This window comes from Sturnira hondurensis, unplaced genomic scaffold, assembly GCF_014824575.4.
Source record: "Sturnira hondurensis isolate 20B ecotype Veracruz unplaced genomic scaffold, ASM1482457v3 Scaffold0022908, whole genome shotgun sequence".
Classification (NCBI taxonomy): domain Eukaryota; kingdom Metazoa; phylum Chordata; class Mammalia; order Chiroptera; family Phyllostomidae; genus Sturnira; species Sturnira hondurensis.
In genome coordinates this window covers 6947185-6974162 of record NW_028095539.1, presented here as the reverse complement: position 1 = coordinate 6974162, position 26978 = coordinate 6947185, and the positions used below count along the sequence as shown (strand labels likewise).

Genomic DNA, 26978 nt, shown 5'->3' with positions numbered 1-26978 from the left:
ATCTACGACACTTTGGAGACTGTCCATTCCTTTCCAGAATGAAAAGTTTTCTGTTGAGAGGATGAAAGAAATGTGTATTTCCACAGATCAGTTTCTGAGTGTCCCCAGAGAGGGGAGCCACAGAAATCCTGAACACTAGTGACTGTGGGAGCAGAGTGTGTTCATACTTTATTGCACCAATCAGGGTCCAAACTACTCAATCAGAGACCGAGATGAAGGAAAATCTTATTGTGCATGTGTGTGTGTGTGGGGGGGGGGTTGCTGAGCAGGAGGGAAGAGAGATGATATCTGAGGAGACAAAGAGAAGAAATTATTCGGAGAGGGAGTCCAGAAGGCAGATATATAATATATTGTGTTTCTTCATTGCTTCAGCTTACACTAGCATCCACTGTGCCCGAGGCAGGGCTGTGGGCCACACCCCCACGGCACTGGTCTAGAACGGGATCTTAACCAGAGGTCCATGTTTGCACTTCAGGGGGACTGTGAACTCCCAAAATCGTATGCAAAACTCATGTTTATGGTAGATACTGGTGTGGGCAGAAATAGACCAGTACTTTTTCCCGAGGGTGAAGTAGACAGCAGGGTCACAGAAGGGAGACAGAAGGGAGACAGCAGAGTCTCCCTTCTCTAATCTCCCCCTGGAAAGGACGAACCAACTGAAGCCAAAATCCAAGCAAGCCAATGAGCATAGGTATTTCACTTTTGCGAGGGTAAAAAAGGTGTTGTCTATGAAAGCCTTAAACACAGCACAGCAACTCCCTGGCCAGTGTGGCTCAGTTGGTGGGAGCATCGTCCCATAACCAAAAGACTGTGGTTCAATTCCTGGTCAGGACACATACCTACATCACGGGTTCGGTCCCAGGTCTGGGCGCAAGTGACCCCCAGGCCGGGAGAAAACCAACCTGTGCTTCGGTCTCACATCAGTGTTTCTCTTTTGCCCTCCTGTCTCCCTAAAAGCAATGAAAAAATGTCTTTGAGTAACAATGAAAAAAACACAAGCCAGCATGGCAACTCAATAATACTGTATTGCATATTTGGAAGTTCTTAGGAGAGGAACTCTTAAATGTTCTCATCATAGGAAAAATAACCCGTAATGATAGGCGGCCATAGATGTTAAGCAGACATGGTGGCGACCATTTCCCAGTGCACACAAATACCAAGTCATCATGTTGTACACCTGGAACCAGTAAGTGGTTTTGTGTCAATTATACCTCAACAAAAATGATTTTTTAAAAAAATCCAGCTCGAGAAAAAACCTGTATTCCAAAGGGGCGAAGAGGTCACCACAAAAGAATGGATGATAGGACACGGGTGTGACAAACTCTTGTGTGTCCGAGTCACCCGGTCCAGGGCCATGCCATGAGAGAACTGGAAGTAATCGACCCGCTGCTAAGCCTTGTTCGACACTGCTCAGTGTCCTCACGTGGGGACAGAGGCACAGGCCTGTGGGGGACTGTCTCAGCGCATTCTCCTACCACCTACACCCTTCTGAGTGTTCACTGTTCAGCAACCATTATTTTAAGAGCTGTGCCTACAAGATATTATTACACACTTATTTTACAAAGATGGGTGTTATTATCTGTCTTATTACAGAAGAGGAGATTGAGGCTCATGAAGGTTCCATAGCTTGTCTAACGTTCATAGCTAGAAGTTCCCTAACTCTACCCCTCTCCCTTAAAAAAAACAACAACTCCAAATGCTGATACTTAAAAAAAAGTGAGGTAGATGTCAGGAAATGAAAGCAACTCTATAAACCCAAGACAACAAGACACCTTTTGTTCTCATGGTATTATTAACCAATTTGAATAATGTTTATGGGCTGGCTATCTGACCCATGGGGAGAAAACTCAGGGCCCAGTTTTTGAGCAGAATTCATCTGCACTGCTCCAGGACTAGAGGATTTGAGTTGAGGTGGTCTGGGGGTCGGGGGCAGAGGAGTGAGGCTGCAGGAGAAATGAGATTATTAAGGAAGGGGGTTTAAGGTAAACTATGCAATTTCAAAAATCCTGGTCCATGTAGACTGGCAAACAGAAGATTTTTCTTAGCACCTAGACTGTGCTTGAACTTCCCATGCTCCTTATTGATGGCCATTGAAATCAATTTATTTTGACACAACTTCAGACTTATATTTGCGATAATAGCACAGATAATTTCTGTATGTCTTTCATCCAGACTCTACAATTGTTCATATCTTACTGCATTTGCTTTGTCGCCCTCTAAATAAACATATCCCTACTGTTTTCTTTAGCATACAGACATAACGATGCTCTTTTTTCTCTTCAGGGTATATCTCTCCTAAATGAGGCTCTCCTCTTCCATTACCACAATATTGTCATCAAAGTCATGAAACCATCCCTGATAACACACCACTAACTAATCATCAACAGCCTTATTCAGATTTCACCCGTTGTCTTGGTCATGTCAGCAAAAGCAAATCCCGGCTCATGCACTGTGGTCAGCCATCCTGCCTCTTTGGTCGCTTCTCCTCCGGAACCGGTCCTCGGGCCCCACGGCACCTGTCTTGTGGGAAAGTGCAGGTCAGCTATTTAGTTGGCTGTCCTTCCGTTTGAGTTTGCCCGAAGTCCTGATCAGATTCAGGCTTTGCATTTTTGGCAGGACTGTCAGAGACATCACGCTGCCCTCTTCTCAGTGCATTCTTTCAGGAGGCAGCTTTGCCCTACACTGGTGATGTTGACCTTGACCTCTTGGTGAGGGGGATGTCTGCCAGATTTCCCCACTGTGAAGTCACCCTTCACTTGTACATTACTGAATTTAGAAATATGTGGTAAAATATTTATAACATAAAAGTTGCCATTTGAATCATTTTTAAGTGTCTAGCTCTGTAGCATCACCTACATTCATGTTATTGGGCAGCCATCGCCACCACCTGCAGAAATTTTTCATCCTCTCCAACAGAAGTCGGTTCATCACTAACTCCCCAGCTTTCCCAGCCCCCGAAACCACCATTCTACATTTGTCTCTGTGGATTTGCCCATGCTAAGGACCTCATAGAAATGAAATCACACAGCAGTCGTCCTTCTGTGACAGGCTTATTTTATTTAACGTGTCTTCAAGGCTCATCCATATGGTAGCGTGTGTCAGAAATTCCTTCCTTCCTGAGGCTGAAAGAAATATTCCTTTGTAGCGTACGCCACATGCGGCTTATGCATTCCTCTGAGGATGGACACTGGGGCGCTCCGCCCTTCAGTCATTGTGAATAAAGCTGCTGTGAGCACGCATGCGCAAATATCTGCTCTAGACCGTCGTCCTTTCTTCTGGGTCTGTACCCAGAAGGGAACTCGCTAGATCGTTATTTTTCCTTAGTTAATAAGTTCCTTATGGGGTGGTAGTCTGAGACTATAGAAATGTCCCACCCCTCTTCGCACTTCCACTCACTGGTTTTAGCTCCCCTTGATCCTATCTGAACCAATTATTATTCCAATGCTGCCAACTGGTAATTTTCTCCCCATCATTCTTTCTACATTTACTAGTTGGCATCCTACTGTAGGGAAGAAATTTCCCTTGTGTCCCATTTACTTATGAATATGGACTGATTTTATTCAATGGGCTATCATTTTTTACTCCAGGGACACTATTGCTCTGAGAAATTCTTTTCCCTATAACTCTCAAGAGGACAAGTTCGGGAAAATGCGGGAACCTTTTGTATTTCCTTGTCACCATCAAGAAGTCCAGGCGTGTGGCCTGACTTCTCTAAGTCGAGATCACTTTCTGTCCCTGCGTTCCTGCAGTTAAAGTGGAAATCCTATTTTGGATAGTTCCCGCACCACCCACCTGGGCAGCCCCGGCTCGCGGAAACTACATTTCCCAGAAGCCCTCGAGACTGCGTCATCAGCGCGCGCGGCGCTTCGCTCACGAAGCCGGCTTGGGAGAGCCGGCTGTGGCGGCGGCAACATGGCTGACGTGCTAAGTGTCGGCGTGAACCTGGAGGCATTTTCCCAGGCCATTAGTGCCATCCAGGCGCTGCGCTCCAGCGTGAGCAGGGTGTTCGACTGCCTGAAAGATGGCATGCGGAACAAGGAGACGCTGGAGGGCCGGGAGAAGGCCTTCATCGCGCAATTCCAGGACAACTTGCATTCGGTCAACCGGGACCTCAAGTAGGTACCGGCTGAGGGGCCGGGGTCGGGGGCTGCCCCGGCTCGCACCCTGCCCCGACCCCGCGCGAGTCTCCCGGTGCAGGGACCTTGCTCTCTTTCCCTTGCTCCCTCGCTGTCTTCCCCTCCTCCCAGCCTCTGCCTGCCCTCGGGGACACCTGACCCCTCACCTCTGCGTTCTCGGCTCCAGCCTCTTGGCCTGTTGTTCGGGCCGCCTCACGCTGCCCTGGCCCCCTTCTGTGGTCGTTCCATTGCTCACGTGGAGACACGTCCTTCCCGCGAAGTTTTCCCTTCGCCTTGACAGGTTTCTCACCTGTAGTACCTCTGTGCCCCACCGCGTCTCATCACACTCTACCCACAGCACCAGACGGGACCAGCGCAGCCCTGCCCCAAACCCGAGTGCCCCCGAGCTGATTAGCCCCAGTTCCTCCCCGCGACCCGTGGCATTCATCAGTGCTGGCTGTCCCGCCGCCCGCCCGGCACGACCAAACAGCCCTTGATCCGCCTTTCCCCGCCTCCTCCCCACCCCCACTGCTCTGTTCAGGTCCTTCCTCGAGAGAGAACTAAGCTCAGGCTTAACCCCCCTCCCCTCTTTATTTAAGGTCCCTTTAAGGGCAAGGATTGCACATTTCTCTTTCTTATAGGTCACCTATTTCATAAGTGTTGTTGTCAGAGTTAGGTGGGAGGATGTTTGTAAAGGGCACATAGTAGGCACTTGTTAACTGGTTAGGGCCCCAGGTTGTCTTCCCTTCCTTAAGAGAGGCAGTCCTTCCCAGGCAGGTTAGGATGACAGGATGTTTGTTTTATTTCGCAGACCGACTTGAGCCAGGAAGGGCGTTTGGGGAGCCAGCCCTCCCTTGGTGGTGGAGTAGATGGATTTTGTTTTTCCCCTCAACTTGTCTCCTTAGTAACCAGATGGAAGAGGGAGGTAGAATGGAAGAGGAGGTGGTGACCAAATGGAGGGTGCCTCTGTCCCCTCTCCCCCCTCCACCGAGCAGTTGCCATTCTTTGGGGGAAGGCCAGGAAACTGCACCCCCTCCTCAACTCCCACGTCCCTTGCTGCTCTCTGGCACAGCGCCCCTCAGTGCTCTCCCTGCTGGAGGGGACGTGTTGGTCCTTCTTTCCTGTCTTCCATTTCCTCTCCGGTTTGCTTCCCTTCCTCACATTCAGGATGTTGTAGCTCTTCACCATTTGAGTAAGTTGGGGAGTGTTACATTACCCCTTTGCCTTCTTAAGTCTTTCTACTGTCATGCCGAGAAGAAGGCGCCTGAAGATTCCAAAGTGAACGTGGCGTGAGAAGCTGTGCCTGGGGCACCTCGGGCGGACCGTTTGGACCGCTCCTCGGAGCGTGCTCCTGGGACGTGCTTGTGCTCGGCTCACTCTCCGGTTTCTCCAGAGTTTTCCTGCTAGGCTGAGCGTGCTGGTTTGACACGGCCCTCTGTCGTGTCTTCCCATTCTGTTGGTTTATCTCCTCGGTGTTTTAAGCATTACCGTCTTTGAAGCACCCTGTACAAATCTACCCCTTTGTGAATGACAGATAATCGTCATTTACTCAGGTACTTGCCGTTCTGCCAAATGTCATGCTCTGCATGCGGCTCAGAAAACTCGGTGGTGAGCAGTGTTATACCACACTTCAAATCTGGAAGCTCCCCTCCCTCTCGCAGAGAATAGCTCGAGTTACTAAGTCCCACTTTTTAGAGTTTGACTGATTCCAGGGCTCTTAGCTTTCCCCCACTTCCTTTGGAATGGCACCAGAGAGCTTGGTTTTAAACGAAGATCAGCGCCCAGTTAGGGGTTTTCTTGATTGTCCCTAATCTTTCTCATCTTTCAAAAAAGGACTTCTTTTTGCGGGACCTCTGACGGGCAGTGTGAGGGGCAGCCTCTGACCCATGTGGTGGGCTCAGTCCTGGCACTTCGGCGGGCTCAGGTGCGCTTTTTCTGTTTTCTCTTCAGTGAGCTGGAACGCCTGAGCAATCTGGTGGGCAAGCCGTCCGAGAACCACCCGCTCCATAACAGTGGGTTGCTGAGCCTGGACCCCGTGCAGGACAAAACGCCGCTCTACAGCCAGCTGCTCCAGGCGTACAAGTGGTCGAACAAGGTAAGGGCCACATGCCAGGAAGGGGGCGGTACAGGGACCGCCACGTCTTCTTCCATTTCCTAAGTGCAGAAGATGAGGGCCAGGTTTTATTTCTTTTTTTGTTCTTGATTCTGCCTGGGGTTACAGAGTCGGATGCTTTAGAATTTCCCTGTGAGCCGCTGTGTAGTCCTTTGAAGTCTTCGAGGCTTGCTTATTCACAGTGCTCAGGTAATTTGGGTAAACCATCAAAGTCAGGTGTGTGTGACCTGGAGGCTGGTTACAGGAAGCAGCTTCTATAAACCCCTGAAAATTATGTACAGAATGTGGCGTGTGCATTTTTTCCCCTGGGGAAGCCTTCCTAGCTTTCATCAGATTCTCAGAGGAGCCCTCACTCCCCGAAGGTGAGGACTGGGGGTCTGGATGTGCCTCCACTCACTGTCGCCTGTGCTGCTTGCACTGTCCTCGCGTGTCGTGGGTGGAAGGGGGTCACTAGAGTGCTGTTAGATTGCTCTCAGTTGCTCTCTGGTTACTTCGGGGCGCATCCTAGAGAGACTGTTCTGTGCGCACTTCGCAGAAATTGCTGTTTGTGGTTTCCTCCTGCAGGCAGGCCGGCAGTGGCAGAGACCCGAGGACAGCTGTACAGGGAACACGAAACTGTGGTCTGAAAATACCAGGCGCAGTTGGGGTCATGGCCTGGAAACGTTTGCTGATCAGTCCCTTCTGTTTCGGTGCCGTGGGTGGTTGTGTTCTTTAACTTTTTTCCTGCTGGTGGAGGATGAGACTCTGTGTTTGGAACGATTTCTTATGAGCCTCTGCTGCTTCCTTAGTTCTTATGGTTACTGGCTGTGAACTGCTCCGTTGCTCCCGCTGTCCGTTGTGGTTTTCCTCTTTTCTGTGGGCCTTGTCCCCTCAGATGTTGGATAGCAGGTCAGCCGTGACAGTGTGTCCTGTGTGCAGCAATTGCTCTGTGGGGGTGTTTACATTCTTTGGTTTTAGGTGGAACCCTGGAAGCTGAGTCCGAGACGCAGGGAGGAGCGGTTGATCGTGTGGTGCGAGAGAAAGAACTTGAGGCTCAGGTGGGCTGCCGGTGACAAACTGAATCTGGTCCTGGGGATCAGGGTGCCTAGGTGCTGTGGATCTGTCACTCTTGTCCTCTGTAGGCCTCTGCTGTGTTGGCCTGGTCCTCTCCATCTGGTAGGAAAGTTAGCTTGGCATCTGTGGGTTTGCGTGGTCCTTACGCCAGCTGGTCTCTCGGTGTCCGTGTCAGACCCTGGAGAAGAGTTTGGCCCTGCTTGGTAGGTGGCCCCTGAGACAGTTCACTAAATCCAGGGAGTGGGATTCTCCGATTGGCCACCGTGGAGCACCGCCAGCACAGGAAACGGGGCCCCTTGCAGTTGGGGACAGGCAGTTCCCAAAGGAGGGGGTTGCAGTTGCCAGGGCCAGACGTGAGACGGTCCCAGCCCGTCACGGATAGCACTGCCCTCTGAGGCCGTCCTGTGTGTGCTTCCGTGTTTTCCCAGGGAACTCTTGGTCGTCTGCACAGGAGTTTACCTGATGGCGGGTGGGGTGTGGTCAGTCGGAGCATGGCTGGCCTCCCAGTCTTGCAGTTTGGTGTTTGGACGTGGCAGCCGTGTTGATGGATCGTGTGTGTGGGCAGGGGTGTTCCTGGGACATGCTAGAAGGATGGAGATTTCCCAGTGGGGGAACCGCAAGTGACTGGGATTCCAGGGGAGTTTAAACTGGCTTTAAACTGAAACGATGGCACTTAACTTTTGAGTGAAGGTAACTTCATTGTTCCTCGAATTAATAGTTCGAGTATTAAAGTAGAAGCACCTGCCCCGGCCCCCAGTCCGGCCCCCAGTCCGGCCCCCAGTCCGGCCCCCAGAAGGAGAAGAGGTCGCATTAGGGAAAGCACTTCTTGCTCTGGTGAGGCTGCAGGAAGGGTGTGGGTGCGGGTGTCTGTGAGACGCAAACCCCGCGTGAGCCGTGGGAGAGCGGGGGGGGGGTCTTAGTCACGCCTGTAGAGGAAGTGCTCTCGTGAGGCTCCCTGCTGCCCCCCCAGGGGGGATCAGGGGAGCCGGGAGGGGTGAGGAGAGTGAGGGGGGGGTCTTCGGTGTAGCCCTGGACTTCACGGCAGAGCCGACCGGGCCCCAGTGGCCTGACGCACACGGCCCGGCAGCTGGAGGAGAGTTTGCATTTCCTGACTGAGGCCAGGGGTCTCTCCTCTGAAACCTGATGGGTCCATCATCCAGTTTGGCTTAAGGCTTTTAACGACAGAAAACATTCTTCCCACTTTAACCTGTATCCTAGAAATACTTTGTGTATTTTATTCATGAATCTGTATGCATTTTGCTGATTTTCCTTGGTTTGTTGAAGGATGGAGATGGCAAATGCGTGGTACGTGTGTCCTCAGACATGTCTGCCCTGCCTGTCCAGGGCAGACGCCACTAGTCGGCTGTGGCGTCCCTCCCTGCCGAGGCCGCGTGCAAACTCAAAGCTGGGCTGCAGGGAGAACGTGCTTTTCTTTCTGTTACAGCAGGTAACGTCCTTTCTGGCTGGGACTCACCTGACTCCAGAAAGGGTGTTCGGTAGATTACAAGAATGAATGAAACCCTGAAAGCAGCGAGGGAAACGAGCAAGGATGTCTTATGGACACATCTTTAAAAACTGAGCCCTGGCTGGTGTAGCTCAGTGGACTGAGGGCGGCCTGCGAACCAAAGGATCGTGGTTCGATTCCCAATCAGGGCACATGCCTGGGTTGCAGGCCAGTTCCCAGCAGGGGACGCATGAGAGGCAGCCATACATTGATATTTCTCTCCCTCTCTCCTTCCTTTCCCCTCTAAAGATGAATAAATAAAATCATAAAAACTGAGGAAATAATGCCAAGAAATAAGCCAGCATCCTAATTTTCAGCTGGGGGTACAGAAGCAAATGGCTATATGTGTGTATCTCGATTCTCGTACAAATGGAGTTTTTTAATTGCTGAGACTTTCATCGTTCATCATTTCTCCCTCAGAGAGTTTAAGCGCATCGATAACATTAAATGCAGGTGGGGTGACTCGCCAGTGCCAGCTCTCCGTCCGGGGGCTGAGGGCGGGGCAGGTGCGGGGCAGGCTCTGCCTCTCCCTCCTGCGCTGGACTCCGTTTAGCGTGCTGTTGGCCCCAGAAGAATCTTGTTCGTGCCCAACAGGAATTATTTTCTTGAGGGGATTTTGTGATTTTTGTAAAGTCAGTTGGAATATTGTGTGGTAGTTGGCGTAATTGTTAGGATAGCACATTGAAGAATTGATCTAATCTAGGGAAATGGTGTTGAAGTGCTGTGAGCAGCACTCTCTCCATGCGGAACTGGGGGAAGGACTCCCCGTTTCGCTCGTGGTGCCCACGGACGGTCGTTCCGTGTAGGGGTGACAGGCGTCCCGACGAGGCCTAGATCATTGGCCTTGGTGCCACTCGCGGCGGCTGTGGGTGCTGTCTTTCGCTCATTATGTTCAGATGTGTCGAGAGTCAGGCGGCGCTCACCCTGTTGGTCCCTTTCTCAAGGTTCCAGTGTCCTGTGACCAGGCCTTCATTTTCGGCTCAGGCTTTCTTTCCCTGGTTCGTGGCAGGGGCTCCTCGTTTGTCTGCCTGGAAAGCAGACCGAGACTTCAGCGTGTCTCTGATGGCGCGAAGACCCCAGCAGGCACTCTGTCCAAGGGGCGGGAGTGGACCCAGAGGCAGCGGCCGCCGCTCCTGCCTTGTGGGTGGATGCCTAGCCTTCCATTTTTGTTAGAAAGGGGTGCCCCTGCTCCGAGACTGCTCACGGGGAAGGTCTGAGGCCTTCCCTCCCCTCCCTCCTGGACCGCTCTCATCAGAGGCCAGTTCCTCCGTGGCTCTACGTGACGGTCACCTTCATCTCTCAAATCCGCCAGGTTTTGGTATCCTGGAGCCAACAGGGGTGGGATTGTGTACATCACAGAACTGGGCCTTTTCCTCAAGGGACCCTGTCCTCTTTAAAGTTCTCAAGGAGAGACACTGTTGTCTGTCTTGTCCCCTGCGGGGAGCCCCAGGCCTAGCGAAGTGCCTGGTGTACGGTAGTGTTCAGTTACAGCGCCTCGAATGAACACAGGGACGGCCGGAAGCTTTCGCTGCTGAGTTTCTAACTTGCAGCCCCTCTGTGGTCTGCTGGCTTGTGTTTTTGGTCAAGTGCAATGAGGGCGTTCCCATTGGGGCCATTACTGAGAGTCTGGTTGTGTCGCTTGTAGAGAAAAGTGGGACCTGAGACACGGGCCCTGGCTGGGCTCCAGTGGGGTTTGGGGGGACAGCATGAGGGTTGGCGAACTGGTGGTCCGTGTCTGAGGGCTGAGGTCCGCAGATTTGCCCACGTCTTCTGTCCCCTGGTGTGCCCCTTCTGGGAGAGCTGGCTGACAGCCGGTGCTCAGGACGGGTGGGGCTTGGTGGAGGTCTCAGGTGGACCGAGTCAGGCTAATGTGGGCGGATGCGCCTGAGTCGGTGCCCCGAGGCAGCCGTCGACTTGGCAGGACTGTGAAGCCTGTCCGGGAAGAGGGGAGTCAGCTCCATCAGCCTCCGAGGGACTATCCTGCTTCGTCAGTGATCAGTAACCAGTTTCTGTTCCTGTGTTCTCCTCGCCAGGCCCGGCTCTGTCGCGCCCTTCTCTCTGGTACAAGCTTGGGGCTGCCGAGTCATTCAAAACAGCGTGGACAGAAGTGTCCCTCTGATGCCCCTTGCAGTGCAAACGGCCTGACTTAGGGACGGGCACTGCTCTTGATGGTCGTTGTTAGCAGAGATGTGTGCTGTCACCGGAATCCACCCCTCTGAGCCCCCACTGCGTGCACTGCCAGTGTTGTGGGCCTGCCTGTTCTAAGGCTGCCCTGGTTGGCTTGGACTCCGCCCCCCCCCCAAACTCTGGTACCACGGGGACCATTACGAAAAGAATGAACAAACAAACAGAAACAAAAGGAATCCTGATGCTCTTGGATTGGGGAATAAAGGAAGGTGTGGCCAGCAGCGTCAGGGCCAAGTGCAAGTTCTCTAGTTAGGCTGTGTGAGCTCCGATCCAGCTCTGCCCGACTCTGCGCCTCGAAGGAGTTTGGAAAGCACCAGTGTCCTCAACTGTAAAGTGGGGATAATAAGTATTTGTGTCATAGCATTTTGGTGAAGACTAAGTGAAAAATGCATGTAAAATGCCTTAGGATGACTCGTATATGGTAAGTGTTCATGTAAACCAGGCACAGTAATAGAGCATGTTTGTATTTATTGATGGAGGGGCAGGATGGCCCAGTGGTTAAGACACCGGCTCCAGAGCCAGACAGCTTTGGTTCACATCCCAGCCCTGCGACCTGACAGCTGTGGGGCTGACCTCTCTGCCCCGGTGGCCGTCCTCTGAAATGAGGGTGAGGGCAGTACCCGCCTTGGAAAGACGCTGTGACGCCGATGAGACAGTAGAAGAGAAGCCCTTGCCGGCAGAGTCAGTCCGCAGTCTCTGGGGCTGGACTGCCGTCTCAGCGAACGGCCAGGGCAGGACGGGCTGCGTGGTCCCATCTTCCTGTGGGGTCAGCGCTGCCAGGGGCCTCCCACACTGGACTTCAGTGGGGTCTCCTGGAATTCTGCAGGTTAGAAATTCCTTGAGAGCATCAGCACCTTTTCCCCCGGGGAAGCCTGAGCCCAGACACCAAGAGTTTACACATTAGTGTGCATTAGTGGATGGGGGGGGCTTTCCTCATAAAACCTGGGGTGAGGGTGAGGGATGGGGAGTTTGGTTTGGGCCTGGGGCTTGGCCAGGCCTGGCTGCACGTGGGTATTGTGGGACTGTCCAGGCAGGGTCTGCGAGCTGGGGAGAAACCTTGGGCGGAGTGGGGGCTGTGGTCCGCTTGTCCAGAGTGAGGAGGAACCGTGCCGCGTGGGCCTTCCTCCTGGAGCTGGGGGTCCAGGTTGGTCTGCCGCCCGCTGACCTGGGGAAAACACTGTGGATGAGTCGGGGGTTCTAGTGTCTCTTAAGGAAGATGTCCGCACATGATGGCCCGCATAAAAGTAAACGTTTTAATGATGCCTGTTTTCTCATTCGGGTGCTTGTTACCCACAGGACTCTGGAGACCAAGTCTCTTGGGCTTGACTTCCCAGGCCCTCTGCCTGCTTTATGCTTTGGGGCAAGTTACCCAGCTTCTTTCTGTATCTGCCTCAGTCTGTGAGACTGTAAAGTGGGCATAACCCTGATCTAGGATTGGCCTGAGGGTCTGATTGGAAAATGGGGATGAGGTTTCGAGGTCGGGATAGGATACTTTGTGGCATTTCACAAGTAGAAGTCACTGCTGGTAGTTGTTTCCAGTGTGTCAGAGACCAGGGTGTGACGGGTCAGCTGAAGTCTCTAAATTTCTTCCTCTTAGGTATAGATTCTGCTTCTGTGTGTTTCACCTTGGCTTTTTCAGATTTTGGAGGCTGTTGTTGTTAGGGACAGGACAGCTGGAGGGGAAGTGAGAGCCAAGAGGCTGCATCCATATTCTCTGGCTGCGGCACCCCAATGCCTGGGGGCCCTCTAGGCCGGGTCAGGGCTGTGTCCTGTGTGAGGGAGGGGCAGCTGTGTGTCTGTCTGACCCCTAGCTCGCCACGCTGCCTGTTGGCTTCTGGGACTTGCACGTCGGCATGCCCCCGTTCAGGAGCTCTTTTGCTGCATCACTTGTTTTGGGGAGGCTGCAGCTCAGTGCAGCTCACTGCAGCCTCTTGGGTCCTGGGGCCAGGGCTTTGGCTCGGCGCTCTGCTCTTCCTTGCCGACCTGACGAAGCAAGGTCTTGGGGAGTGGAACTCCCCAGCACCTGCACTTCCCCGGGACAGCTGGCTCATCCTGCAGGTCTGGCGAGGCAGTAACTCCTGCCCTCCCCTCCCTGGTGCACTGTCAGCTTCCCCTCAGCCCTGGACTTGGAGGCGCTTTCTGAAATCTCCAGCTTTGTTTGTGGCTGTTCTGCTCCGCATCCCCGAGCCATCCTGTGGGTCCAGAGTGGTGGATGGTGCCTGCCGCTCGCCATCCCCGCTGCCAGGAGCAGCACACTGTGCCTTTCTGGGTGCATCCTCCTGCCCCCCCAGCCCCATTGAAGTGTTGCTTTAGAGCAGCCTCCAGTGGGCCCATCGGGGCCTGTTTCCTTGGGGTTTGCTCACAGCCTCTTGAAGAGGTCGCACTGATCGCACTGTGCGGTGTGGCTTGCTCTCCAGCTCTGTCCCATTTTGTTCAGGGCTGGGGCTGGGGCATCATCTTCAGACACCGTGGATCTAGTACACCGAAGCCAACTAATAATTGAGGTCCCCCATCTTATTTCCAGACTCTAGGAACTATGCCTCCTGTAACGAAGTGTTAGATCTTGCAGGGACCTGGGCAGTCAGGTCGGTCGCCACCCCTTGTTTTGTGGAGAGAGTGGCCTGTCTGAGGCTACCCTGCTCCCCGTCCGACTGAGACCTGCAGTGTTTGGCAGCTGGGACTCGCTGGATGTGCAGAAGAGCGGAGAGGTCTTTTCCGCTGTGGGGGCCCATTAAAGTACCGCCTCTCCCCCGGGGTTTTGCAGACGCTGATCCCATTGGTGAAGCAGGAGCAGCGGGCAGTCCGCATGACACATCAGAGGGTACCGTCAGGGATCCCTGTGATCAGTGACCACTGCAGTCTGCACGGAGCAAGGATGTGTGGGGACAGGGGTCAGGGCATTCGTTACTGTGACCTCCATGAGCAAAGTGGCCCCAGCCCCTCAGTTTCTAGAGGCAGGGGCACCCTGATCTGCTTAAGCTCTGAAGACAATAGATTGGGATCAGAGCAACTAACTAGCATCTTTGCTGGGCATTTCCTGAAAAGAAAGGGACTCCCCTGGGACCCTTGCGGACGTGGGTGGGGATGCCAAGGATGGCTGTGTCAAGATAAGGCCACTCCCCCCTTTGTTGTCCTTTTTAATAGGAATGGTACTGAGTCCTTCACTGGGTTCCCATTACTCTTACCTTTCCCCACTCGTGTGTGTCTGTGTGTTTTAGGGTAGAAGAGTTACTTTGTACCCTCGTTATTTTCAGCCAATAGGCTACTCTGATTGTTGATGACTTGTCAGTAGTTGCCGCCACTGGGCATTCGGGGCTCTGCTGTCTCCTAGTGGCCCTAAACCGGGTAGCTTTTGTAGGGAGAGGGCACATCTGGAGGGTGTGTACGTTCCCATGCAAGGAATGGTCACACTTGTTATAAAGTGCCCAGTCTTACTCATCTGCAAAATCTGCTTTTGAGTAGTGTGCTTTTTTGGCTGGGAGATAATCCGATCCACCCATTCAGTGCATATTGATTGAGCACCAATTATGTTCTAGGCACAGTGAATGCAACTGATAAATTCCTGTCTTCTTGGGACTTAGATTACATCCAGTTCTCTGATTTGATCTGAGAGGTTAAGTGCCAAGTCACCTGGGTTAGTAATCACCCCTGGCTCTGTTGCTGGTCTCCTTTCCTCCTTAATCAGAGGCCTTTATTCGCCTCCGTTTACCAGTCTTTACTGTCAGAAAGTAGCATAACTCAGGGAGTGCTGGGGGAAGTCATTGGCACATCGAACTTAATCTAGAACAGTGTCTGAATGTAAAGGAAATTTTGGCTGGTCACCATGGTATCTTAAATATCAGCCTGTTTTTACACTGTGGTGCATTTCGATTCTGTGTGTGCTTAATGCAGTGCAAGGTTATTGCCGGTAGCATCCACCTTTTTGGGTTGCTTGCCCGTGACATGTTCCCATTTGCTCCTTGTCCTGAGCCTAAGGCTGCGGTTGTTCAGGGGCTCTCCCTGGTTATGAGAAAATGGTGGGTGCACACCTAACATGTGTCTGGGGGGGAAAGCGTCTCTCATCTCACGCAGGACGGTGCCTTCCTGACACCTCTGATGCCTTTGACTTCAAACAGACCAGTGGTCTCTTTCCATCACTAGAGAGCTCTCTGCCTGTCCATGGAGATAAGAGTTTAGTGACCATGTAGCAGAGGGTGCAAAGTGTGCTATTTCCTGTAGTTACGACTGGGCTGTTTGAATTTCACTCAGATACTTGGGGCCTGTAGGTGGGATTGGCCCTAGGCACCAACCCTCAGTATCTCGCTGAGGCTCAGGGCCCTGTGGGGGCCCGCTGGGTGCACTGCGCTCTCTCTGCGCCTGCTGGCCCTCCACCCTGTCATCTCTCTCTCTCACCCTGTAAAATTGGGCTTGGTAATCAGAGTGTCCCCCAGAGGTGCCTGCATTGATTCACAGCCCTGCATCATCCGTAGGCTTTGTGCTGAGAATCCGAATTGCCCTATTACTCTGCGTTTCCAGCTGGAATGGATTCTCGACCTCTGCTTCTTAAGGAGAGGAGAGTGACTCAGCGGTTGTCCAAGAGTTCCGTGTAAGGGGGGGTAAAGCACATTCTCCTTGTAAAACGCACTGCGGTGGTTTCTGCGCGCCGTAGCTCCTCGTCGGGTTTCTCCCGCCTCACCCCCCACGAGTCTGAAGACGTGTTTTCCGGGCGGTGAGTGCCCTGAGCGCAGGGCCTGCGCCCAGTAGGCAGGCGCCGCTGGGTATTGGTTTTCCTTCCCTCGTGGCAGGTTCCCATCTGCTTTGCCTTTCCCGCCCCCAGCACTTCACTCCAGCCCATGGAGAGAGTCCTGGTTAGCTGGTTGGTTTGGGTGGTGAATTGCTGCCAGCTCTGTGTGCCTTCAAACTGTTAAAGGAAGTAACAGGACCGTGCAGGCCGGCGTTCTCCTACCCCCGGTCTTGCCCCAGCCTGAAACAGAGCAGACTGCCGTTGTGCTCGTTTTAGTTGCTGGGATGAGCTCTCACACTGAGACTTTAGTGCATTTTCACAGTGGCGCAGACAGTGCAACCGCGTCATCCTGCTGGCAGCTCATTGGAATCCTCGGTCAGAACGCTGGGCTGGGGACCTTGGCTTCTAAAGCCGGAACAAGGCAGGTTCCTCGCAAGACGTCTTGTGGGGAATGCTGCTTTTCCGGAGACTTCCGCTGAGTAGTGAAGCGTGGCCTCCGAAGTCACATAGTGATGGGCATGCAGTGCTTTCGAGGAAGGTTTTCGAAGCTTTTGTGAGCAGAGGATGCCTCCGAGGAAGTAGCTCTGTGCTGATGAGTCACAAAACGGGAAAGCCTCTCGTAAGCCTCCAGTTTGCTTTTGGTCCTGAGGGAACATTGACAGCATCTGTCCCTGGTGGTCTGGGGGCAGTTCCGGTGGCTTACTCCCACCTCTCAGATAGTGGCCCACCTGGTGACGGAGCTGGAAATAGCGTGCTCTGGGCAGTGCTGGAAAAGGGCAGCAGCACACCAGGCAGCATCCTGCCCTCTGGAGCTCGCTCACTCTGCACCTTGGCCGCCTGAGTCCGCCTGTGTCCCGCCCTGTGGTTACAAGCATGGTTTCTGGTGCTTTGCAGGGAGCCTGACACTTCTGTGCTTAGTGCTTATTGCTAAATGGGGGAGTAGGGACTCCCTCCCATCCTGCTGCAGGCCAGCTTCTGTCTCAGGCAGGGCACTTGCAGCCGTCTCCTCCCTGGCCTCCCCGCCTTACCACCTCCTGTCTTTCCCCGCACAGCTGCAGAGTGCCCTTTAAAAGGCAAGTTTGATGGCTCTGGCTGGGCAGCTCAGTTGGTTAGAGCATCGTCCCCAGTACACCAGGGTTGCAGGTTTGATCCCTGGTTATGGCACATACAAGAATCAACCAGTGAGTGGGGCAGCAAGTCGGTCTCTCTCTCCCCAAAAAACAATAAATAAAATAAAGTAAATAAAGGTTCAAGTTTGATCACATAGGTCTCCTGCTTAACATGTGTTGATGCCTCCCTCCTCGTGCCCAGGATTCAGACAGAGTCCATCAAGCACCATGCACTGGTCTGGACCCGACCCTGCAGTGCCGGCCCCCAGCCCCTCCCCCTTGAAGCTGGGCCCTGACCTCCCGCCCTCACTCGGTTTCAGCCCCGTCCCTCTTTTCCTGTGGCTCGCACCTTCTCGTGTTGCTTTTCCACTGTGGTTTGTGGTCACATGCTCGGGAGAGTCTTCTCCCCCTCCCTCACCAACCTCCCGCATCACAGCTCGGGTCCCCGTGGGCCATAAGCACTGTTTGGGTGGGGGCAGGGCCCTGTCCTCCTGCTCACCCTCGTGTTTCCCGTGCCCAGTAGGGCCCAGCAGAAGGAAACTAACCAACAGAAACATTTTCATCAAGGCTCGACTGGTGTGGCTCGGGTGGGCATTGTCCTGCAAGTGGAATGTCGCTGGTTCGATTCCCAGTCAGGGCACATGCCTGGGCTGCAGGTTCAGTACCAGATGGGGTGCGTACAAAGGCAGCCAACTGATGTTTCTCTCTCACATCGGTGTTTCCCTCCCTCTTTTTCTCCCTCCCTTCCCTTCTCTCTAAAAATAAGTAAAATCTAAAAAAGAAAACAGTCCCGTTACATGAGTAGCTTAATTGTCTTTGAAGTCAGTGCCCTAGTGTTAATGGGAAGTATTTTTGAGGGGAGACGGGAGGGCCCAGGCAGGGCTCCGGACCCACTTCCTCTAGGTTCGGGGGAAGGCGGGCTCACCACTGCACTGCCTCAGCACGCCGCTGCCCGTGCTCTCTGTTTGGCTTGTGCGCTCTACTCACGGCTTCCTTGCTGAAGAATCATGTGTATTAAGGTTTTTTAAAAACTAGTTGGGGGAGACAAACAGAAGGCAAATTATCTTGATTATTTTGCGGCAGCTGTGGAAGGGGCAAAGAAAGGGTGCAGTGGGGGCAGCTGTGGCGGCGCTTTATGGTGCCTGATACCGCACAGGAGGGGACACACGGAAGGGGCGTCTCCAGACCTGGAGGGGCCGAGGTGGGGCGAGGGCGGGTTGGTGGCTGCAGGAGCCCTGGGCCAGACGGCCTGCGTTCGGGTCCTGCTTTTCCCCTGCACTCCCTGGGCCCTGGGCGGCTTATTCCTGCTTTCTGATCTGTGCAGGAGGTGGGTCCGTGGACTCCCGCAGCCTGCTGTGCAGGTCTGAGGCCTAGTCTGGGGTGGGGTGGTATGCTGGTGGCTGTCGTCACCATCACTGCGATTCCCTAAGGACCTGAGCCTTATTGTACTGAGGAGGGCTCTCAGGTTCCTCAGAGTTAAGCCACCTGCCTCAGGCTGCTGGGCTGTAAGTGGCCCCCAAGATTGACGGGTCATGGGACTGCGCGCCCTTTCACTCTGTAATCTCCCGTGCCACCCCAAAAGCCGCTCCTGCTGGGCAGCTGCTTCCCGGAGAGCTCTGTGGCCCCTTGGTGACAAAGGTGGTGCCAGAAGATGGCTCCTCTCTCAAGACCAGCCCTTGGGTGGCGCCTCTAGAGGTTTCCTGACTGGGGAACGAAGCCTGTGTTCCTGAGCGTTTACAGAAATCGCGGAGGAGAGTCTCGGGTGAAGTGTGAGTCCTGATTTACCTGTGTTGCATGTTCGGGTTTTGGTGTTTCTTGGTGGCATTGCCTTTAAATTTGAGTTGCTAAACCGTCTCTTCCTTTACAGACCTTCAGGGACGTAGAGAGGCTCCCTGGTCCCGGCCGTCGTGGCGATGCTCATCCGCTCCTGTGGCTGCGGCTGGCACTCGGCAGGGGGGCCAAGAAGTTACTCAGGCGTTTGCAGGGTGGAGTTGCATTCCCCATTCAGTGCGTCTTAGTCGTCCGCCCCCTCCCACCCTGGCTGGTGCCGCCTGTGTGTTTGGTAACACGTGTGTCATCAGCAGCACTTTCATGAGAGGCAGGGGCTCTGAACTTGGGGTCTGCGGGGCTGGTGGGTGCATACAGGTGCGGTTTTCTAGGACAGTACCCTTGGCTTTCCTCGCTGCTATTGCAGGGGTCTGTGGGCCCACCAAGGTTAAGAATCACTGCCTTGGAGGAAGAAGTGTGTTTTTTTTCCTTTAAAACTTGTAAACAAAGCATTTTATTAAAAACATGTTTACAACTCTCCTTACATTACAACACATTTTATAGTGATTTAGCACATTTACTCAAAAAAACTTTATAGTAGAATATTTAAGCTGAAACAATGTAGTTTAAAAGTGTTTCAAATCAACCTTCATTTGCAAACTGTCTACTACCATCATAAATATAAAAAGCAAAATCTTACAACCAAAGCAAAAAGATGTCAGAACATTATTGTCTTTATACCACAGCTTCACCTCCCATTCTATGTGGCCCGGGCTGGACAGACCCCCCCAGAGCCAGGCCTGGTGCCTGAAGGGGCAGGGCCTGAGGGAGAGTGTGGCCCATGAGGCGCCCTCAGCCTTCGTAGCCCTGGCTTCACTTTCTGACTTGAGCAGAAAGTTAACTTATTTCCAAAGTTGAGGTTCAGCCTCCGTCCCCTGCGTTCCCTGTCGTCTCTTCTTCCTGCTGTCCCCATCTTCCCGCCTTTTGTTTTCATTCCTAAATAGTCCTTTGATGCTGTGGAAATGCTGGCTGGTGCAGGAGTCTTGTCCCAGCGCCTCAGTGGATGGAAGGCGACTGTGTTGTCTGGAGCCACTTTGGGGTGACAGGAGACAAAGGAAAGACCCGTGGATGCCTTCTTCTGAAACGCGAAAGAGAATGTTTTGAAACAGTTTGCTTGAAAATGGAGTTTTGAAGCTGAGTGATCGTAGTGTGACTGGGGGAGAGGGTACAGGCTTCCTGTAGAAGCTCAGGAAGGGACCCTGTCAGGAAGCTTCCGGAGACGTGCACTGTCCCTGTGCCCCTCTCCCGCCGACCGGAGGGGGACGTTCAGGAGTTGGTCTGTGTCGGGCTGGCTTTGAGATGTCCCTGTCCTGCGGGTGCAGATGGAACTGGTGCCTGCAGGGCCGAGGTGTTCTGCCCCTTTTTGTCAGCTCTGATCCCTTGCCCCTTGGCCCAGCTTCTTTCTGACTGTGGCTGCCAGTAGCCCTGTGTCCGAGTTTCTGCCGGACTGCGTGTCCTCCATACTTGTCCCCATCGCAGGAACGCCCTCATTCCCCTGCTGATGTGGCTTCACGCGGGGTCGCACGCCGGCCGAAGGGGCACTCTTTCACAGAAGAAGTGGAAATGGAATTTCGTTAGTTCGGTGATATTTTTTCCACCTTGACCCACCCCTCTCTCCCTGGCAGGGTAGGGTCTAGATTGGACCCAGGCTCTGTGTTCGTTGACTGTGACATTGGGCAGGTCCCTTGGTCTTTCTTGAGTCTCAGTTTTCAAGTCTTAAATAGAGATGATGATCATTCTTTCTTTCTTGGGTTTTTGTGAAGATTTAAGAGCTGATGCTGGTAAGGCACTTTGCCTGGGGCTCAGTAAATGTTAGGAGCGTGATACTGAAATATGTTAGTGAAGATTGATACTAATTGACTGACACCAACCTGACTTCCTACTAGCGATTCCAAGTGAGGAGGACGGGGGAGAGGAGACATGTGTCCCGGTCACATGTGTGGGCAGAGAGCTAGTACTGGGTTTTGAGCAAAGCATACTCATGTCTGCTGCCCTCGGTCTCTGCTCTCCTGAGGATTTACTTGCAGCCGTGATGTGTGAATATGGCTGTGTGTGCGCAGGCTGTCATGGATCTTATGCTTGACGTTTCCCTTGTCATGGCTCAGCGGAGTGCGCCCCACACCCTGGCTGCCCGGCGCCTGCCAGCCCCATTCGGGTGCCGTGGAACCAGCCTCGGAGCCGTCGGCAGTTTGGTCTTAGGGGCCCAGCTCTGGAGCTTCCAGCACAGTTCGTACTTTGATTGATTCATTTAGTCTAAGTATCTTGTATCAACCTGAGAGGATAATTATGCACAAATTACTGTTTAAACCTGCAGCTTGTCCCCCTTCCCCAAGCTCCGTGCTGGGCTGTGGAGCGATTCTGCAGGTGCCTCTCCCTTTCCTGTGCTCCCCCACCCCAGCCTCTGTCAGAAGGGGACACGGAAGTTCGAGTTAGACGCCTTTAAGGAAGGAAAGGCACTGTTTGGGCTCTGCTCCCGCGGTCGCATCTCACTGTGGAGGACCGTTCTCTTTTATCTTTGCCTGCGAGTTGAGTGCCTTTTCTCTGGTGGTGAGGGTCTGCAGCCCACCGCTGCCGCCGCCGCTGCGTTCTTTCAGATTGAGTGGGATTTCCAGGACCGGGCGAGAGGGGGGTTGTGAGCTCTTTCCAGGGCTGGGAAGGAGGTGTGAATGGTGAGGGGTGACAGCCACCAAATCCCTTCTGTTTCATTGGCTGTGAGATGCCATTGATCGTAAGGGGCATCTTTGTTTCCTGTGCCATTGAGAAAGACAAAGTGTTGCAGAGATAATTTTTGGACATCATGATTGTAAGATGCATTGAGGTTTCACCAGGTTGTAGACAAAGTGAAACATGATATATTGATAATGGGGTTAGTTATAAAATCCTTAGCTTTTGATGCATTTTCACCAAAGTCGTAGAGGTGTGGATGTGGAGGGTGCAGACATGTTTGTCACGCAGCGTCCTTCACACGACCTTCCAGTTGCTGGAAAATGTAACGCACTGTGCCTGTCTGTGAGGTCAGGAGAGGGGACCGGAACCATCATGCTTTTTACGTTTGACTTTCAAATGATCGCATTGCATGTATTTCCCTCAGTCTCATGTGAAGATTTTGCCTTTAAAATTGGTGGCCAAGTCTCAGAATTCTCCATATGAGAAAAACAGCATTGTCACTGTTGGCATTTTTTTCACTTGAATGTAGAACTTCCCGTTGTGTTTGTTGCACTCACTGTGAGTAGCAGTCGTGACAGTTCTGTCCCTGTCATCATGGAGGTGCTGAGAAAGTGGAGGGGGACAGTGACGATTGGGCATCTTGAAGAAAGACAAACCCGGCTTTCTGCCCCTGAGGGGCTTACTAGTGCTAAACTCAGGGAGTCTTTCCACTTTGATGAGTGATGCTTAGGACCACTGCTAGAAAGTCCCAGGTACCGGCAGAGTGCTCTGGTTGCCAGCTGGCTTAGTATCTGGGAAATTAGAAGTCTGGCCTCCCACTGGCTTCGATGTGCTCTTATATTTATCCTTGGTTCACTAAGGTCCCCCAGCTAAGTTACTCCTAATGGTTTCAGGGAGAAGGAAACTGACTTCAGGTGCAAGAGACTTTGTAAATGCCACGCCGAATGGGAGCCAGTGCTGGCCCGGGCCACGAGGCCCCTCTCTCTTTCCTTGGAAGTGGAGAGCCTCCGGCAGGCTGGCGCACCCAGGAACCTGCTCTGTGGCTTGGCCGGGGGTTACCTCCAGTGGGGCAGGCTGGTGTTTACTTCTGCCTCGCTCTAGGCTCTTTGGGTCGCAAGGAAAAGATTCGCTCGCGTTCATGTAAGCAGAAAGGGGGCACTTCTTGGGTGTGTAACGGGACCAGTGGGAGTCCTCCCCCCGTGGTGTTGGTCCAGATGCTTCCCCTCCTGATGTCTGTCTCGGAGCCGCCTGTCGGTGCTGAGTGTGAGGCATCTTAATAGCAGATTTCATTTGTGGTTTGCAGTGTGAGTTGACCCACATCTAAATCCTTTTTGGTTTAATCGTCTATCCTGTTTGATTTTGTAAATATTAATTTCACTGGGCTGTCCATGTGGTTTTCAGTGGTCCCAAGGTTAATTGCTGTGTTTGTTTATAAAGTACTCGTAGAAGGCTGGGCGCGTGGCGGAGGACCCAGAAATGCCCCACCCAGCTCAGGCTGCATCCTGACGGGGAAGGGATGCAGGGCTCCCCTCGGTCTCCTGGCCACTTCGCCACCAGAGTCCTTTGTTTCAAGAACTGTTTGGGGCACAACTATTTTGTGCCTCTTCCTGTTTGTTGGCGGAAGTGAGGAATACTGAATCTTTCCTCCTGAGAACGATGAGGACATGTGGGCAAGCACATGCGGACAAGCACATGCAGTCAGTGAGGATGTGCTTCTTGAGGGCCCACTTTCTGCAAAGCTGTGCGCTCCACCCGAGGGCGGAGACGGGAGGCGGCTAGAGAAGACCAGGCCCTGCCTTCACAGTGCTTCCCAGCCAGCGGGAGGGGAGGCGGAGCAGAGTGCCACCTTCTTGATTTTGTGTTTCCAAACATGTAAAAACAATACATGTTCTTGTATTGTTTTTGCTTTGATCACTTGATAACTCTTTAAGTAGATTAGGTCTTTTTCTTAATACGTTTGCTTTTGAAAAGAAAGCTGTGACATTTAATTAGTAGTTGTGTGTGTGTTTTCTAGCAGGCATAGTGCATAGTGACTGAAATGAAAACTGGCACTCACTGGGCAACACCCAGGAATCACCTGGTGGACCCTGGGGGCACACTCGGGTGGCCTCCTGGCGGCCTCCTGAGCTGGGCTGCTTTGCCTGGCACCGAGCTGTGGGAAGGAGGACAGCTGGAAAGGCAGGGGGTGGGGCTGGGTACAGGGCCCAGCGTTCGGAAGCAGGCCTTTCTGTCTCTGTCCACAGCCTGCTGGGCCGTTTTCCTGGATCTGTGGCTCCAGGCATGTCGCTCCGTGTCCCGTGCCCTGTTTTTGCTGTGACACGGGGCTGGTGGCAGGGCGTGCCATACCGGGCTGGTGTGGGGATTGAGGGTCTTCCCATCACTCCCATGGGTGTGGCACACAGAGGCTCTCACCACTGCCCTTGTTTCTGTACCCGGTCCCCCCCGTCGATCTCTGACCCCACCGCCCGCCCCAGCTGTGTGCACTCAGGCCTTCGGTGCTTGTCCTGAGGACGTGAGCACCCCCACTCCACGGCTCTCTGTCCCCAGAGGCATTTTCTTCACTGCCGGGCTGCCTCGTGCTGTGAAGCAGCCTTCCCCCGGCCCCGCGGGCGCCTGCTCCTCCAGGACAGAAGGGTCCTGAATTCGCTGACCCGAAACGTGGTCTGAGAGTCTCAGTGCCCCCGAGTTTGATGGGCTGGGTGAGAGAGAAACTTCTCTGTGTGTGTATTGAAGTCTAACCTTTGAAACGCTACTTCTGCAAAGAGCTATTAGGCTTTATCCTGACAGCCATTATGTCCTTCCAAAACATACATTTTGCACCTCCATGAGATAGCCACTCTGTGGAATTAATCTTTTGTTACTGAACTTCAAAATAAAGACTGTTTGCAGATTGAATGTCAGCTCTTCTCTGAGATGTTTTGTTTTTGCTTGTGAACCAGAACTTTGTAGACAAATAGCGGACCCCTTTTAAAGGAGATACAAAAGGGTGAAATTGTCTTAGGGTGACTGCCTCTCAGCGATCCGGTCCTTGCTGCTGCTCTCTTCCTTCCCACTCCCTTCTCGAAGGCCACCCCCCTGTCCCTGTGAGAGCCTTGCTGGGCGGGGGCAGTCCCCGAGGGAGCGGTGGCCATGTTACTAACTCTGGGCGCCCCTCTTCCTGAGCCACAGGTGGTTCTGTCTTGTTGCCTTTTGTATCTATCGTTGGTCTTAGGCTGAGTGTCCCTTCGCAGTTCGGATGGCAAGTGGAGGGACCTGCTTTGGCACCGTCTGTTCCTCTTCTGTCCGAACTGTGGGTGACCTGCTGTTTTCTGGACTCCAGAGCAGAGCTCGCCGACAGAACTTTCTGTGATGATGGAAGTGGTCTCTACCTGTGGTATTCGATGGGGTCACCAGTAACTGTTGAGCACTTGAAATGTAGTTAGTGTATCTGAGAGATTAAATTTAAATTTTATTTAAATACATTTAGATTAAACAGTCATATGTGGCTCATAGGCCTGTATTGGACAACATGGATGTAGAGGCTGGAAGGAAGCCCTGGCCACCTAGACCAGTACTGCCCTTGTCTTTGGTTTAGCTGCGAGTGTATCAGAGTCCCGGTGTCTCGTCCGGGGGCTGGGCAGGGGTGGTCTTTGAGAAGCCTCGACTGTCACGATGTAGCGCTGCGAAGAGAGAGAAAGCAGACCCTCAGCTAGAGGGAGCAGTCTGTGGTGTGAGTCAGGCCCTCTTTCCTCCGACATTGTCAAATTTTAGAACAAAGTACATGTGGCATTTGGGTTAATCCTTCCAGAAACCTGTGTACCAGCCAGCTATAATTCTGCTCTTTTCTTTCTCACTCAAGAAAGCTTACGGAATGCAAATGAGTGGCAGACAAGCTACCGGGATGACCTTGAATTCAGTCCAACTTTACCCTAAGCAACAGTCTTCGTGTACTTGGTTATTGCAACCACATTATCTGGGACGCACCTCAGCATTGATGACAAAAACTGCCGGCCTGACCCCTCTGCTGAGAGGTGGACTGAGTGCAGCATTTGCAGCAGTGTTGGGGGCATGTGTACTTACACACACGTGTGTGTGTGTGTGTGTGTGTGTTGAACCAGGGGTTCCCTGGGTGGACTGTGACCGAGTCTTGCCAGTCGTGCATCCCGTATTTACTGAGTGCTTCTCGGATGGTGGCAAAGTGGAAAAAGGCCTCAAAGTCCTTGCCCTTATGGGGCCTACATTCTGGTGGGGAGGCAAGTTGAAGTATATAAACAACATCCGGTAGTAATAAGTTCTCTAAAAACAAAGTGATGCTGGTGAAAGGCTGGAGAGAGATGGGGGTGGGGCTCCTTTAGCTGGAGGGTGTGTGTGGGGGGGTCCGTTTGGAGCAGAGGGGGCTGCAGGCAGCTGTCTGGGGAGAGCCATCCCTGCGGAGGAACCAGCAACAGAGCCCAGCCACAGAGTGGGCCTGGGAGTCTTTGGAAGGTGTTCTGCTACAGCTGTTGCTTGTTCGTACCTTTCAGTGTCAAAAAAATACTTCGTATCTATGGTTTATTTTGGTTTCCTAGTGTTCTTTTCCCTGGAAACAAAGTAGGGCCTGGACCGTGTCTCTTACAGCAATGGACGCCTTCTGCCGGAAGGAGGCTGTAAAGGACCACCCACGGCCTGCTTCCTTCCTGCTCGCCCTGCCGCTGTCCCCAGTGGCCACCCGTCGGCAGCCACCGCCCTCCCTAGCTTGACTTCCAGACTGCAGCCCACCCTGACCACCTCGGCTTACCCTCCAGTGTCTGCCATGCGTGCTCCTTAGTCAGACTGTTCCTTTTCCTGTCCTTGGGACAGAGCTGGTCCTTTCCCAACTTCCCTTTTGCTGACCTTGTACCTCTTCCAGAACGTCCTTTCTCTTCTTCCCATCCCCAGGACCCACTGGCCTCCTCTCTTCTGGGACACTGTACCTGTCATACGGATGTGACTGGAACCCACATTTCCTGATTCCTGGTCGAGTATTGCATCACAATTAATGCCCTGGTATTTGTTGAGTGGGTTACAGATACACAAGAAACATTTTCTCCAATTTCTTGGGCGTGGACTGCAGGAGTCTGATTTGTTAGGTTTAAGAAAAAAGGATAATTTAATTTTAAAACCATGTACAACCTGTAAGTGTATAGGTATGTATGTATACACACATTGATATGTATCTCCCAATTGTAGATTCTTTTGAAGAAATTTTGCCATTTTTTTGTTCTCTTTGGATACCCTCTGCTCCTGGTAGTGTTTTCACTGTTCTACCTTTACTGAGAATTGAGTGTGTGGTTAGGGTCACGTCCACTCCTGGTGACTGGTCTGGTTGATGCTGAGAGCTCGCATGGTCTTGGTTCTCTCTTTACCCTCCCTGGTTTTTTTTAAGAGTTAATTTTTTAGAGAGAAGGTAAGGGAAGGAGAAAGGGAGGGAGAGAAACATTGATGTGCAAGACAAACATTGATCGGTTGCCTCTTGCACACCCCCAACCTGAGACCTGGCCCACAACCCAGGCGTGTGCCCTGACTAGGAATTGAACTGGCCACCTTTTGGTTGACTGGCTGGTGCTCAACCCACTGAGCCACACCAGCCAGGGCTGCCTTCTCTGATTGTAAACCCTGTCCAGGTCTAACCATCCGTGGTCCTGTGTGTTTTCGGTTGGGCCAACCTAGTTAGTACTCTGCT

The 26978-nt window shown here is 52.9% G+C and overlaps 1 protein-coding gene across 1 annotated transcript in view; it reads left to right on the top strand.

Moving 5' to 3' along the window:
* Nucleotides 1–3888: 3888 nt before the first annotated feature.
* Nucleotides 3889–26978, top strand: part of MED27 (mediator complex subunit 27) — a 165427-nt gene continuing 142337 nt past the window's right edge. The window contains exons 1-2 of the mRNA XM_037036452.1: nucleotides 3889–4115; nucleotides 6066–6210. Coding sequence (XP_036892347.1) covers nucleotides 3913–4115; nucleotides 6066–6210 — 348 coding nt within the window. The 5' untranslated portion in view covers nucleotides 3889–3912. The remainder of the gene's footprint in view (nucleotides 4116–6065; nucleotides 6211–26978) is intronic.